At 38.0% G+C, this 16176-nt stretch overlaps 1 protein-coding gene across 1 annotated transcript in view; it reads left to right on the top strand.

The window, feature by feature from the left end:
• The window catches only part of LOC109922830 (cat eye syndrome critical region protein 2-like), a 116149-nt gene extending 107846 nt beyond the window's left edge, over positions 1-8303 (top strand). The window contains exons 17-18 of the mRNA XM_048607880.1: positions 719-815; positions 5724-8303. Coding sequence (XP_048463837.1) covers positions 719-815; positions 5724-5729 — 103 coding nt within the window. The 3' untranslated portion in view covers positions 5730-8303. The remainder of the gene's footprint in view (positions 1-718; positions 816-5723) is intronic.
• Positions 8304-16176: the final 7873 nt, after the last annotated feature.

Raw genomic sequence — 16176 nt, forward strand, 5'->3', positions numbered from 1 at the left:
TGGAGGATACAAATCTAGCTTTCCCTCAAAGACAATTCGCTCGTTCCAGGTGGTATTTTGGTTAGCCTTCTCTGAACTGCTTCTAACGCATTAACATCCTTTAAGTGTGGTGACCTGTGCTGTACACAGTATTCCAAATGCAGTCTCACCAATGCCCTATATAACTGAAGCATAACCTCCCTACTCTTGCATTCAATTCCTCTTTTAATAAAACAGAAATTCTATTCGCTTTCCTGATGACTTGCTATACCTGTATACTAACCTTCTGTGATTCATGCACTAAGACACCCAGATCTTTCTAATAATGTCTTTTTTTTTCTGTCAAACTGGACAATTTCACACTCTCCTACATTATACTCCATTTGATAGATCTGTGCCCATACATTTAATCTATCTATATCCCCTTAGTAAGTTTGTTACGCCTCTTTTATAACATCCTTACCTATGTCATCAGCAAATTTAGCTACCATACCTTCAGTCCCTTCAACAAAATGATCACAGTGGAATTTACAGTCTTCCAATCTTTGTATTTGTGATTAAATGACCTATGGCATCTGCTGTTTGGGAAACAGTTGTTTTAAAATATTTACCCTGTAACTACTGAATGAACCTGTCTCCTGTTCTGGAAGTCAGGAAACACATATTTCCCAAAGTGGTATGGAAGCATTATAGAGTTCGATGTTACTTTTAATTTTACTTTCAATTTTGATTTTAATAGGATGTCAGTACAGGAGAACCCATATCAGAAATCTGTATCGGGAACAGAAATAGGCAAGGAAGTTGAGCAGAAAATGCCAGCTTCGTTTTCTGATCCGGTGAGTATTCATTCTTACATGTGTGGAAATCCAACAGAGGTATTTTTATTCACTGCATCCTACACTTAGAACATTTCAATAGTTGGTATTCATATGGAGTCTTCACATAGAAAACATCCCAAGGCAGAATAAAAAAAAAAGTATGTTGTACCAAAGAGGGAAGTTGTAGGGTAGAACTGAATGTTTGCTGAAATAAATAGCTTCGATGGAGAATCTTGAATGAGGTTCTGGGGGTCAATGCTTTTAAGAGAGAATTCCAAATATTGTGGCTCAGGACTTGCTGTGTGATTAGGACACAGACAGTAAGTTGACTCCCATGCTTATGACTTTAAACATGAGTTAAAGTTGAAAATAGGGTATTATTTCCAATTATTAAATTCTCTAAATATTAATCTGTTTTGGGAATTGTTTGAAACATTTGAAAAAAAAAACAAAATTTGTATTTATGTTGAATTCCACAGAATTGAAGCTTCGGATACTATTATGGGTCAGGGAGCGTCTACCATGGGCACTTTGCTCCTTTAGGCAGTTACACACTTAAGCTAAGTACTTCAGATTTGGTCTGTGGTCAAGAGGGGAGTGTTTGACAAAGGGAGTGGTAGATATAGGCTTCCAGAGGTGTCAATGGAGGAACCTTAGCCTTTGTATTTGTTCAGCAAGTTTGAAATTCCTGCTATTTGTATGGACAAGAACCAGGACTGCGGGGAGGATGAGTAAACTGAACAGAGTACTGTAGTGCAGGAGCCATTCAAGTTGGGAATTAAAAGGCATGTAGTTGCGGTAATGGACAGTATTGTTAGGGAGATAGACGTTGATCTCTACAATTAAGAACATGAGAGTCGAAAGCCGTCTTCCCTGCCCACTGCCAAAGATAAAGACATTTCCTCATGACTGCAAAGGAACTTGGAGCGGGAGGGAAAAGATGCAGTTTTTGTAGTGCATGTGGGTACCAGCCATATAGATGAGGCCAAGAAAGAAGCATCTGCTGAGGGAATATGAATAGCTTGGGACTAAGTTAGGAAGCAGTACCATGAAGGTGTGGATTGGTATAAGAAAAATAAAATCAGCAAGTTGAATGTGTGACACAAAGATTGGTTTAGGAGAAATGAGTTAAATTCATGGGCATTGGCACCACTTCTGGGGTAAGAGGAAGTTGTATTGTTGGGAGGCCTTCACTTAAATGGATTTGGGAGTGCAGGCAACTTGTGCAACTAAAGTTTTAGAGAGGGCTCAAACTAAATAATTTTGGGCTGTGGGGTCAGGACAGTGAGAGTAGGATTCTTGTCAGAGGAAATTTTCAAAGTTAAGGAGAAAGGGTAAGGCAACAGTGCAGGATAGCGATTTAGGTTATGACCAGAGTATGACAAGAAGGTCAAAGCAAATGAGCGCATCAGCAACTAAGATCAGTGTAGGGAAAATTGATAAAGCAACAGAATTATTTGAACGCAGGAGGCATTTATATAGGTTTTAAATAAATAGAGCAAACAGACACAAATGAGCATGACATGATAGCAATTATAATGAGATTGTTGTAAGGTAATCCTGGCTGTGATCTGAATATTCAAGATTATTCGATGTTACTGAGATGAGAAAGAAAGGAAAATGAAATGGGGTAACGCTGTTAATAAAGGATGAGATTAGTACAGTAGTAAGATGTGATCTTGATTCAAAGAATCCAGATATAGAATCAGTTAAGTTGGAGATAAAAAGTAAAGGAAGGAAATCACTGGAGATTGTTTGTATGCTCTCTAACAGACTCTATACTACATTGTAGCACTAAGTTGAGAAATAATGGCGGGGTTGTAAGAAAGGTACTGCTCTTATCATAGATATTTTAACCATCTTATAAATTGATTGTCCAATCAGCTAAGTTAGCCTGAGTCCAAAGTATATTCAAGACAGTTTTTAGGAACCATGCATTCTGGAATCAATTAACTAAAGGTGTATTTTGGTCTTGGTAATATTTAATAAGACATCATTACCAAATGATCCCAAAGTCCAAGATCCTCCATAGGAATAATCATAACCTGACAGATTTTCATATTAAGTTGAAGATGAGAAATATAGGTCTGAAACTTGAACTTAATTGAAGTCAATTGCAAAGGTATGGACTGGCTAAAGTGGACTAGGAAATTAGTTACAAATACAAAACAGAAATTGCAGGAAAAACTCAGCAATCCTTCACAAAGATCACTGGACCCAAAAACTCAACTTCAATCTCTCTCCACAGATGCTGCCAGACCTGCTGAGTTTTTCCAGCAATTTGTTTTGTTTTCATTTCTGATTTCCACTGTCGGCCGTTCTTTTGGTTTTTTGTCTAGGAAAATAGTTAATAGGTAAGATTGTGTGTAAGGTGTGGCAAACAATTAAAGTGCTAATTCATAAACCTCAACAAAGATATTTCATTGAAAATGAAAGACTCTGCAAAAAGGATGCACCAGCCATGGCTAACCAAAGAAGTTGAGCTTGATATAAAATTGAAAGATAAGATGTACAATGCTGCAAAGATTAATAGATATCAGCAAAGGATGACAAAATGAATCAAAATCAGGAAGAAATTGAAGTATGAAAGAAAACTTGCAAGACATTGAAACACTCAGCAAAACGCCTGTATTTATATAAAAAGAAAGGATGTGTACAGTGAGCATTAGCCCATTAAAAGAATGAGACTGGGGAACTAATAATGGGAAACCAGGAAATGGCAGAGACTTCAAACAAGTGTTTTGTATCTGTCTTCACACTAGAAGACAAAATTTTTAAGTATAGTAGAAAACTGAAAGGTTAAAGGCAGAGAGAAAATGAAACCCGCACAATCACTAAAGAAAATGCACGAGGATAATGAATGTGTCTAAAGGGTACAGTACTGAAGTTGATGGACTGTATGCTAGGATCTTAAAAGAAGTGGCTGCTTAATCATTGGATGTACTGGTTATAACCTAAAATTTCTCAGATTCTGGAAAGGTCCCAGCCAGTTGGCAAACCATAAATGTAATACTGCTGTACACAAAAGGACAGAGGCAGAAACCAGGAAACTATCTTTCATCTAACATCTATCATTGGGAGAGTGCTGGAATCTTGATATCCATTATTAAGAAAGCAGTAGCAGGACATTTGGAAGTCATGTTGCAATCAGCAGAGTTAGTATGGTTGTGTGAAAGGGAAATCATGTAGTCAATTTTATTTTATGAGAGTTCTTTCTATTTTGTTAGACTTCTATTATAAGCAAGGTAGATAAGGAAAATCTGAATATCTACATTTGGATTTCCAAAAGCATTCAATAAGCTGTGACACTTAAATATTATGGCATGGAGTAACAGCTTGCAGCTTTGGGAGTGATATATTAGAATGAATAGAGGATTGGCTATTTGTCCAGAAACAGTGTTGGAATGAATGGATCATGTAGTCTGTGGTGGGACCTCAACTATTTGCAGTCTGGATTAACGACTTGGATGAAGGAACCGAGTACATTGTAACCAGTTTCAGTGCTGATGCAAAAATAGGCCTGAGCAAGTTGTGAAGTCTGGAAAACGTTGTAGGTAGATTAGGTGAATGGAAAAATTTGGTAAATGGAATTTAATGTGAGAAAATGTGATTTCCACTTTGGCAGGAAGAATAGTAAAAACAAATAGAATTTAAATGAAGGGTGACTGCAGAATACTGGGGTACAACGTGTATTTATAATCTTTGTGTATGAATCATAAAATCATATCATAATTAACCAAATGAAATGTTGACCTTTTATTGCAAAACAGATGGAGTGTAAAAGTAGAGAGGTCCTGTAGCAACTGTAAAGGCAATGGTGAGGTCAAAACAAGAGTAAAGTGTGCAGTTTTGACCTTTTGTACTTGAGGAATATATGTACACTAGTCTGATTTCTAGGTTGAGGATTTGTCTCTATAAGAAAGAGAGATTATCTTATTGAAAAACATGAGATACCTTGCCTCACATGCTAAAGAGGATGCTTTCCCTCACGGGGAAATCTAGAATATACTTCGTAAAGCAAAAAAAAAGGAGCCGTACATTCGACACAGCAATGAGAAGGAATTTCTTTTTTTTTTCCAAAGTTTCATAGCCTTTTGAAATGTTCTTCCAAAGAACACATTTGAAGTAGAGCCACTGAATATATTCAAGGCTGAGTTGAACATATTTTCAAAAAACAAGGGTTGTAGCAAACAGGTATGAATATTGATTTAAAATTGCAATCAAATTTGCCATGATGTTCTAAAATAAGAGAGCAGGTTAACGGTTTGAATGGCCTGCTGTTTTTCAAAACTTTAAAGTTTTATCACATCCTTGGGGTATCTCAGAATAATTCATATGCAGTGCAGGTGCTTATGGATTAAAGTTCTTTTCACATCATGCTCGGTACGAAAGAGAAGATCTGCTAAGTTAGCATGTGTCATGATTACAAAATGTCCCAAAGTACTTGATAGCCAATAAACTACTTTTAAAGTATGGTCAAAGTAGAAATGAGACTGTTTTGGTAGGCTTCTGACTGACAGGAAATGTGATAGGGAAACAGAAACCATAGATTTCCAAAATTATGCAAAATGAGGGTTATATGAAAGCCTTATTCCTTATGGTTCTTCAAATTACACTTTGTATTTTAAAATTAATTTTCAATATGTTTATTTCCATTTATTTGCTTTATTACAAATGAACATCTTTAATGACCCAGACAAAAAAAACTGTCCCTTTATACTTGAATATTTTATTTATTGTATCTAATAGTATTGTTATGTAAGTGAAACTACTGAATGAGTCTTGTTTATCTAAATGCTAAGTGAGCTTTATCCACTTGTATTTAGATGGATGTTTTTGAACTGTAGCTGCTACCTGGAACAATATGCTGGTTATTATTCATTTGTATTCATTGAATGAACACTGATTTCCTTTTCTATCCGACAGAAATGAGCAAGATGGTTGCAAATGGAGCCAAGATCTAAGAGGACATTGTTGTGACAGCAATTCAGTGTTCTAGTTCAATGGGTAGATGCAATTTTTCATTTAAAAAAAAAATAGGTATTATGAGAATCTCAGGTGTAAAAAATGTACTTTAAATTGTAGCATTTCTATCTGTGTAGGGATTTGGTTAAAACTGGTTTACAAGAATAAATGATGCCTTTTTCTCTAGTCTGTTGAATGTATCTATGAACAGGTAGCAACTAAAAAAGCAATATCTTATGGATGTAGCACTGCAGTGAGATACCCAAGCATCCTTTTAATAAGCTCAGAATCGTTTTAGAAGATTTCTGTAGAAATCTGTTATTGTTGCCAATACATGCAAGCAACAGTTTTATTTTGTGATGCAGTAGTTTAGTTGCAGGATTACTATTTTCTATTTTGTATGATTTTCCCCTGGTTATTCAATAATGTTACATTTGACACACTAAATTGTTGTAATGAAAATCATTCTGCACTGATGCACAGAATGTTAGTTGTTCTGCATTTCTTTGTTTAATATTGTCTTTTTGTATTTGATGTGTTCTCTGCTGCTGAAATTGTAATATTTAATCGCCAGTCTCAGGTTTGCTTGCAGTGGCTATATCACAAATACTAAATCCTGGTAAGAAACCCGAGACAACACTAAAATAAACTTTATTTTATTTAAAATATTTGATACAGGTTCACCAGCTAAACATTAGTTCCTGTACTGTTTAAATCAACTGAGGTAAAAGATAGGATAAAGGTCTTTTATTGTTAAATGCAATCAGCAACTCCATGGTATTGCAGCCGCAAAAACACAGTTAGCACAATTGTGCATAACATTTTTTTAAAATAAATCAGTTGGGTACTGGAATTAGTCAATTGATTTGAGTCCCCTGCTCCTGGTCAACGGTCTCCCATTTTCATTTTGGCTTTCAAATGAATAACTTAATTATCTCAGAAATGAAGCCTCAGCACATTAAGATGCACATTGCCCCCATCCTCGCCACTCTCCTCTTGTGTGCTTATTAATCAGTACAACTGGTAACCACTAAACTGTGCCAGTGAAAGGATGTTTGCATTTAGTCCTTTGACTTGACCTAAAACGTTAAGAGTCATGTTTGACCAGGTGGGGCAAGTCTCATATATAAATTATTTTTAAAATATAAAATCTGCTGTTACAATTCTTAAGCATGTAGTGCGACATGAATCTGCTGTACTTTATCAGTGCCAACCAGCCCCCATGCCCACTTCACCAATTATTTGGACACTGTGGTTTGGTCAGGGATAGACATGTCAGTCATGGCTATATGAAATTCCCTGGGCTTGAAGGGGAAAACTAGTAAGGGTTCCCAGTGTGGTTCACTGTTGGTTAGTCCTTTTTAGAAACCCACGCATGTATGTGTATGTATGGAATTGAGTCAGGGCAGGTTTGGATTAGGTTATGATGCTGCTTTCAGTTAAACGTTTGCTGACATGTAATGTTTGCACTCTTAAATGAAGAATTGCCATTTTTGAGTTACAAGGGGATTGCCAGCACCTGTGCATCCATACCTTGGTACAAAATATGGAACTTGCATTGAATTAATGGCTTTCACATTCTTGTGATGTCTCAAAAGTGCTTCATAGTCAAATTAATTGCCTTTCTGTATTTATAAAATATAGGTACTGTAGTTTTGGAGACAAATGTGGTCAGTTTGCATACTGCAGGGTTTCACGTATAACATTGAAATAATCTTTTTTTCTGTGATTAATGATAAATGTTGGCCAGGACACTTGGGGAGATGCTCCTCTTTAAACAGTAGCATGGGATTGTTTACATTCACCCATCCAGGTAGACAGGGTCTCTGTCTAATGTCTCATCCAAAAACCTGCCTCCAAAAAAGCAGCGCCACCTTGATATGCACTGGAACATCTGCCTAGATTCACTCAAGTCCTGCAGTGGGACTTGAATCCACAACCTTCTGACTTAAAAGTTAAGAGTGCTACCACTGAGCCATGCTGGCACTAATGTCAGCACTTTTTGGAAAGTGGAACAGAAATTGAGAACGATGAAAATGCTTTGGATTCTGTTTCTCGATTTCTGACTTTCTTTGCAGCCTCTTGAATTCTTTCCAAGAACTCTGGAAAATCTATGCAGCAATAATCCCACATATTTTCTTTATCAAAGTCGTGCTGTAGCATTTGATGATCCCATTTTATAAAGGATATTTGTCTTGTCTGAAGGCAGCTAACGTACAGCCACTTAAACACTCCAACAATTGATGATCTTTGATCAGACCATGTGGATTTTAGCTACTTTTTAATTATATAAAAGACAAAACATACCTCAGACTGTCAGTCTTGCAGTCTTCCACCAAGTCTGCACTAGCTACAGCCAGTATTTTAATCTTTTCCAAGGCACTAGATGCTGGGAAACATAAAACCTATTTATTTGTACTTTATATTTTGTATATGTTGAAATTTTGTAATGAAATGCAATGTCAAGTCACTTTGGTTACAGTTGTGACACATACCTCAGTTGTTCTGTACTAGGGCCCTTATGTAAGAAAACATTTTTATTGTTGCTTGACTGACATAGATTATTTTCCATATGAATTTACTATTTTCTATATTGTACATACTTAGAATAAATGTTTGAAAATCTCAAATTAGCAGAGTCTATTTGTATGTTGTATAATAGTAAAACTTTATTTGAATCACTAATTCAGTAGATCAGCTCAGTTGGCTGGGTGGCTGGTTTGTAATAGAGTGACACCAAAAGTGTGGTTTCAATTCCTGCACCAGCTGAGTTTATCACAAAGGACTATCTTCTCAATCTCTCCCTTCACGTGAAACTTGGTGATCTTCCGGTTAAACCACTTACAGTCATCTCTGTCTAATGAGAGAGCAGTGCTGTGGTCTGGTAAGATTATAGCGACACTACCTTTTATCTTTATGTATGTAAAATATAAGTCTGAGTAAAAATACAGTTCTAGAGTTATTCTTAAAACTAACATATGGAACACTGTTAAAGTTGTAAAAACCAAAAGAATTGCGGATGCTGTAAATCAGGAACAAAAACAAAGTTGCTGAAAAAGCTCAGCAGGTCTGGTAGCAGCTGTGAAGGAGAAAATAAAGTTAACGTTTCAAGTCCGGTGACCCTTCCTCAGAACCCCTCTGAGGAAGGGTCACCGGACCCGAAACATTAATGCTGTTAAAGTTGTACTCAATTTCCTAAAACAAATATAGGGCAATGAGGGTATGAAGGCCATTCAGTCTGGCTAGAAAATCCTGCTGATTTTAAATTTATGTGCATCAGTCCTTTTAACCATCTCATTTGAGCCCAGCTTCCCAGTTACAGTTTGGATCTTCTCTCCAGTCTACAGATTGAATGCGGGTTTAATTGTCTCTCAATGCGTGTACAGACAGGTGCGCGTGCACACAGACGGATACATTGATGCCTCTATTGTTATACTCTAATGGAACCAATAAACTTTGCGTTTTATTATATACTTAAACTGAGAGTACAGTCATTGCATTATGGAAGTTAAGGGTATGTATATGTTGAAAGGAGGTGTATTTTAAAGAAGTAGCATTAAATTACAGAGAGAGAGAACCTGTCACTATATACTGTTCATGGCAACACAACCTCGTAGCCAGCTTGTCACCTCAGTGCCTGATTGAAGATCTGGAAATTAGGAGGAGTGGTATCAGTTGAGGGCCCATCCCTTGGCAGTGTTGCTGACATTCCTGCACCCTCTCTGCATGAACCTCCCATAACTTCCATATTACTTACCTGTGGTCAGGGTAGCTCTGCGATCCTGGAACTCTGGTATGTGGCTTCCCTGCAGCAGCCATTGCCTCCCTATGTCATTGCTCAGGACCATAGCAACTGGCCTATGATTGTCTGGCTGTCTTGGTAGGGGAGACTTCCTCTCCCAGCAGCTTAATTCCAGATGAAGGCACATCTGTGGTCTCATCACTGCTTGATGGACCTGTGATTCATTAGCCCTTCTCGAGAAGAGTCAGCACAGGTCTCTCACCAGCGCTGTGGCCAGCAGGCAAGACTCTTGCCTCAACAAGATTCCATTCCTGGATCCTGAGATATTGCAATAAAATAATGTTTTGCTAATGTACATGAGTTGGCATTTAATGAGAACAACATGTAGTTGAGTATGACACTCTGCTACAGCTCCACCCAGCCATTTGGAGCAATAGCATTGTCCCTTTACATATAGTCATAGAGTTTCACAGCATGGAAACAGACCCTTCAGTCCAATTCATCCATGCTGACCAGATTTCCTAAATTAATCTAATTTGCCAGCATATGGCCCATAGCCCTCTAAACCCTTCCTATCCAGATACCTCTTCATTGTTGTAATTGTACCAGCCTCCACCAATTCCTCTGTCAGCTCATTCCATACATGCACCACCCTCTGCGTGAAAAAGTTGCCCCTTATGTCCCTTTTAAATCTTTCCCCTCTCACCTTAAACCTATATCTAGTTTTGGACTCCCCTACCCTGGGGAAAAGACCTTGACCTATCCGTGCTCCTCATGATTTTATAAACCTCTATAAGATCACCCCTTAGCCTCCGCTGCTCCAGGGAAAATAGCCCCAGCCTATTCAGCCTCTCCCTAAAGCTCAAACCCTCCAATCCTGGCAACGTCCTTGTAAACCTTTTCTGAACTCTTTCAAGTTTCACAACATCCTTCCTATAGCAGAGAGACCACTTATTCCCTAGTCTGTGAAATGAAGGAGGATAGGAGAGATATTGAAATGAAATTTTCACCTATATGTCTATGCTTCTGTAAAGAAAAGAATAAATGATAAATATGCTTGTAAAACAAAATGTATACTGATTTTAAGTTGGATTATAGCTCACTAACGGGCGCTAATGCACTTGTCTTAAAGCATGGCATCAAAGAGAGAAATAATTACTGCTGAAAATTAGCATCCTTCAGCCTGCTGAACCACAAAAGAGAGAGTGATAATTTCAGAATTAAAATCAGCAGGGGCATGTTTTCATGGCTGTATCTGCTAACATTTAGATTTATGATTATGGCATGTGATGTTATTATAAAAACACAAGTATGCGTGCAGGCTGTGAAGTTACCCTGAAATGTTCGAACGTTCTCAAGGCTATTGTTAAACCTGTGAGAAGTAGAGGTTTACACGGTTATTCTCAGCAATGTGCTACCAGGAAGAGAGGAGACTTGTGAAGAGCCTATTGTATATCTCCCAACCCTGAACCTTTCTAAAGATTTGTGGAATCATCACTGATTTTGTACTTTCACCCGCAATGTGGATGCAACTGTGGAATGTTGTATGTAGACCAGGGCCTATCACAATCCCTTGGCTGCAGTCATCAATGTGATGGTTCAAGAATTCCTGATGTCTGAGGCTATCTTCTGTCGAGGTCTCTGTTGCTCAAGAGATGAGCAATGCTTGGCCATTACAGCATCTTTCATTCTTGATGGCCACATGGTGCAACTTAACCAGGTCCAAAAGTGGAAATGACATTTGAGCAGACATTTTAACAGCACAAGTAATAAATACCTTATTTGCCCTGTATGTTTTTTTCCTTTGCTTCCCACTACATCTAAGTGTAATCCTGATGTTCACAGCTGGCTTGGTCTAATCCTGTTAATTTGGGGCTTTTGGTTAGTTGTTCCCTGATGCCTTTGGGCCTTGAGTGTCCAGGCCTGTTGACCATCCTGTTGAGATGCAGGCTTAGCATCTTCAGCTTGAATCTGCAAGCTTTTGGATCACAGGCAGGAGCTGGTGGAGGGATCACGTGTCTCTGGAGTATCCTGAAAGGAAGTATCTCAGATCCTGTGCATGGCTCCATCTGCCTACTGAAGCTGCTGGCACCACCTTGTCTCCCTGAGAGGAAGGGGCACCTGTAATGAGGTCAAGGTACCTGTTTGCCACTCACCTGGCCATTGATGCTGAATATCTATGGCTAGAGAGATGCAATGCAATGCAATGTATATATCTGACAGATATTGTGTGCGCTGGACCTGGCTCTCTCTAATGGTTGGCAGTCTGTTCATGGAGGCAGCCAGAGGATTGTGGGCCTATTTCCCCTGCAATGAGATGGTAAGGAAAGGATTTTGTGTTATGGAAATGATGATTGAAAGAACAGTTAGTAGTGATTTAGGGAGATGGTGAGGTGTCCCCATTAAGTGAGTAGGCAGCTGAGAGGGCAGAAATTTTTAGTAGTTTGGGAGGATGAGGTGGATGAGATCCATTGACTGGATTTCTTATAATACTGAGCATCATAGTCCATGAGCCTTGGTGACAGCTATGTGCAATAGCTGACTTAGTGATTAGTGGTTCTGAGTGTGAGGTAACAGACAGAAGATGATTACACTGTCATTATGGAAAGCAAAAGATCATTATTCTTCCTGTAATGCTTCATACTACAATCACCTGGGATACCGCTGTAACCATCCACTATTGTGCGCAGGCTGCCTTGGTCTGGTGATGTGTCCTCATCTTGAGTCAACAGGAAAAAAAGATGGCTCTCCTCTGCACTAGCACCACCAGATTCCTGTCCAGGAACAAAATTTGATTTCTTTTGGGTCATGTGTTGAGTAATAACAGTGGACCATAACATGAGTTATTTTTGGCTTGCTGCATCTGAAGTGGTCTGTAGCTTGGGTTCAAATGTGGCGCCAGAACGATGAACATTGGCTGATCCTGGCAATGGTAAACCCTTCCATTTCTCTAGCCACATGATTCCCTGAGAAATGTGCCCAAGGACTTGGTTGCATAATTAATGAGGTGGAGAGCAGAAGATTGCATGAAGAAAGTCACTCCGAGCCATGGCAGACTGGGCACCAAAAACATCACTTGTTAAAGCACTTTTGCTGAATGGGAACATTCCACCTATGTCTCTGCATTAACTATGATATCTTATTTATTTCCATTTGAACTGTCAGGTCATTTATGCTATTACAAATGCTTCTAATTATTTGACTTGACTTGTTGGTACACTAAATTACGTCTGCAAGGCAAAGTCAGGAGTGTGTTGGAATACTCCTTGTTGCCTGGAAAAGTACATCACCAACAGCATTCAAGAGCTTAATATCATCATGATCATTGACACCATCCACAAGCATCCACTCCCTCCAACACCAACATTCAGTAACAGCATTGTGTACCATCTACAAGATGCACTGCAGGAATCCATCGTGGCTGTTTAGGTGATACCTTTCAAAATCCTGACCGTTTCAATTAAGAAAGATTATGGATATATGTGAACAATGCCACCTGAAAGTTCCCCTCCAATCCACTCACCGTCCTGACTTGGAACCATATTCTTTCAGTCTACATACAGCAAATGGACTGCAACGGTTCCAGGAGGCAGCTCACTACAACCTTCTTCAGGGCAACTAGGGATGGGCAATAAATTCTGGCACAGTCAGCGACGCCCACATTCCATGAATGAATCTTGGAAAAGTCCCATCCATTCCCACTCTGGCATTCTTCCTCCTGCTACCCGGCACTGTTGTCATTCTAATTTTACAAATCACAATTCCACTATTTAGCTTAGAGCCCGCTTTACACCTCACAATGTACAATTCATCAGGATACTTGGCTTAGTGTAGTTCAGTTGTTTGTAACCCTATAACTCAGTCATCTTCAGTTTACTCTTTAATGGAAACATTTTTAAATAATGTGGGTCCCCAACTTGTTACATATACTCTTTTTGTTTCTTGCTCATGGCATAATGATTGGTGGAAAGTAAGTTGTGAAGAGCATATGAGGCCATAGAGGGATTTGGATAAGTTAATTAGACAAAGATCTGGCAGATGGTGTATAAGATGGGAAAATGAAAATTTGTCCATTTTAGCAGAACAAAAAAAAAGCATGTCTAACTGATGAGAGATTGCAGTTCTGAAAAACAGAACAATCTGGTGTGATGAAATGTAAATGTATTTTCTATTGTGTCCAATTGTACCGGGGAAATCATCAATCTGTGATTTGTAACACTCAGTCCTAAATGTTGTCAGGTAGCTGTATTTAATTCTGCCCAGCCGAAGAGGCAGGGTTTATCACAAGGTTTTCGATAAGTCACTCAGCAAAGTTTCATTGAAAAGGAGTTACAGGCGGTTGGGAAAGCCAGCATGAGAGGGGAATATAGGCGCCATGTTAAGCAGTATTGCTTTTAGTTATTCCTTGTAGAAGGAAACTGAACTAAACAGGGGACTCGATGAGAAACCTTGAGCAATTGAATATCTTGGTGTTGGAAGGAAGTTCTAGGAATTAGTTGGAACCAGGAATCAGAGTTCTGGAAAAGTCCTGTGAACTGTAGGGGCTGAGAAAGAAACCATTTGTATACTAATAGTTCAGTACAGCTGAGAGAGGAGATTGAAAGTAGTGTTGGTTTTATGCAGCTGAGCAAGATTAGAGCTGGGGGAGAAAACCTCAGGACAATTTTTGTTTGGTGAAGTTAGCTGTTGCTGTAATGTTAGAGTGTATACTTTACCCAGTAAAGGAGGGTGATCAACCAGAACTGGAGCTGTTGTTGAGGCAGGCTATGATGGAGTGGCTCTTGACAGATGGTTTTAAGGCCAGATCAGCAAAAGTGAAAAATTGTAGTCCCTGGTGAAGATTAGTGAGATTTGATGATTGAATATTTTATTAAAGTCTGAGGGGATTTAATGAGAAATCCATGGGATCTGTCCTGATCATATTTGTTATTTGATGTCAACTGTGGAATGTTCAATTAGTCTATTACCCATATATACCACCTTTATTTTGGCTGTTCAAATAGACATTGTACATCTATATAGATTGTATTAGAGTTCTAGCATTGTATAATAAAGTTTATTGCTGTTTATTGAAAACTGGAATCTTGTGCCTTTATTCTTAGTGAATCCCCTGGATATTACATTTTCCTACTTTACAAAATGTTATTAGTCTCTAGTCAGATAGTAAAATAAATTTGGCAGTATTGTCTGGCTTGATAACACTGTGCTGTAACTTGGTACTTGATGCATGAATCGCAAAAGGTTAGTATGCAGGTTTAGCAATAATTACGAAAGCTAGTAGAATGTTATCACTTATGATGAAGGAAATTAAAAACAAAAGTAATGAAGTTAGGTTTCAGTTATACTGGACATCAGTGAAATCACATCTGGAGTACTGTGTACAGTACTTTATTTAGGAAAGGATGTAAATGCATTGGAAAACAGATGTGATAAGTTTATTAGAATAATACCCAGAATGGGAGGGTTGTATTATGCAGAAAGTTTGGGTAAACTAAGTCTGTATCCACTGGAGGGGGTTTCTTACATTTCTTCTTATATTTTTACTTCAGAAGTTTTATCTCAGAAAAATCGCCACCTACTTCGAAACACATTTCTTGCACAAGTTAGAGGACTGAACGCTGAATGTCAGAATATCTTTATTAGTCCTACCATTATTGTGAAGTCCAACTATAAAATTGTTGACTATTATTCCATCAAAAGAAAAATTAATCTCTGCACAGATTTACACAGATGGTCTCTGCTGGTATTTTCTTTCTTTCAATCCATAAACCATTTTAAAGAAACCAGTATCATAGCAGTGATTTCCAAACTGAAGAAGTTGTTTGAATGCTCACCTATGCCATTTTCCAGGATTGTTCTTTTCAGCTTCTCATTGAAAAACACACAGCCGCTGGTAGATCCAAGAAAAACACCCCATCTCTCTTGGCTTGGTTTCTTTTTTCAGATTTCAGTTTATGTGCTGTAATTCCTGTGACAAATTCACATTTTTGCGGAAATAGCTTTTGTCTTGATCACTTATATTTAATTTGTTCTTTATTTAACAGTATCTTCTATGTTTATTGTGATTCATTCCAGATATAAGTTTTGTATTTATCCCACAGATTCAATTTTTGAAGTGAACACATAACACTTGCATTTATATAGAGTTTTTTTTTCATGTCCATTTTGGCCTGCTGTACCTGTTAAATAAGCAACATACCACAAAGCAAACACAGTAACATAGTGATTTTAAAATAAATTCTTCACTTTCCTGCAATATCATACCAAAGCTAAAATAATTATCTAACTATAATCCTGTAAATTATGGATTGTAATTATTCTGCAGGGAGTGTAGCACAATAACTTTTCCAACATTGAAAGAAATTTGATTTTATGGCATATTTAATGGAAGAATTAACAAAATATTAGGGTGTAATCCATTCCATTGTTTATAACAGGTGTAAATTATAATGTAATTTGAGTCTCAGTTGGAATTATTGTGCCTGAGATACCCAAAAAACATGTCAGCTTTTACTGTCTCTTTAGGGCTTAAACATAGTTAAAGGAGTGCCAGCCATCACCAATTCTGTGATTATATTATCAACAGTTCGCTAACTACATTTTTTGGGGAAAAAAATAAATAGTTCCTCCAATGTTGATTGGGCCTTCAACAGCCTAAATAACTAAATGTAC

This window comes from Rhincodon typus, chromosome 18, assembly GCF_021869965.1.
Source record: "Rhincodon typus isolate 14 chromosome 18, sRhiTyp1.1, whole genome shotgun sequence".
NCBI lineage: Eukaryota > Metazoa > Chordata > Chondrichthyes > Orectolobiformes > Rhincodontidae > Rhincodon > Rhincodon typus.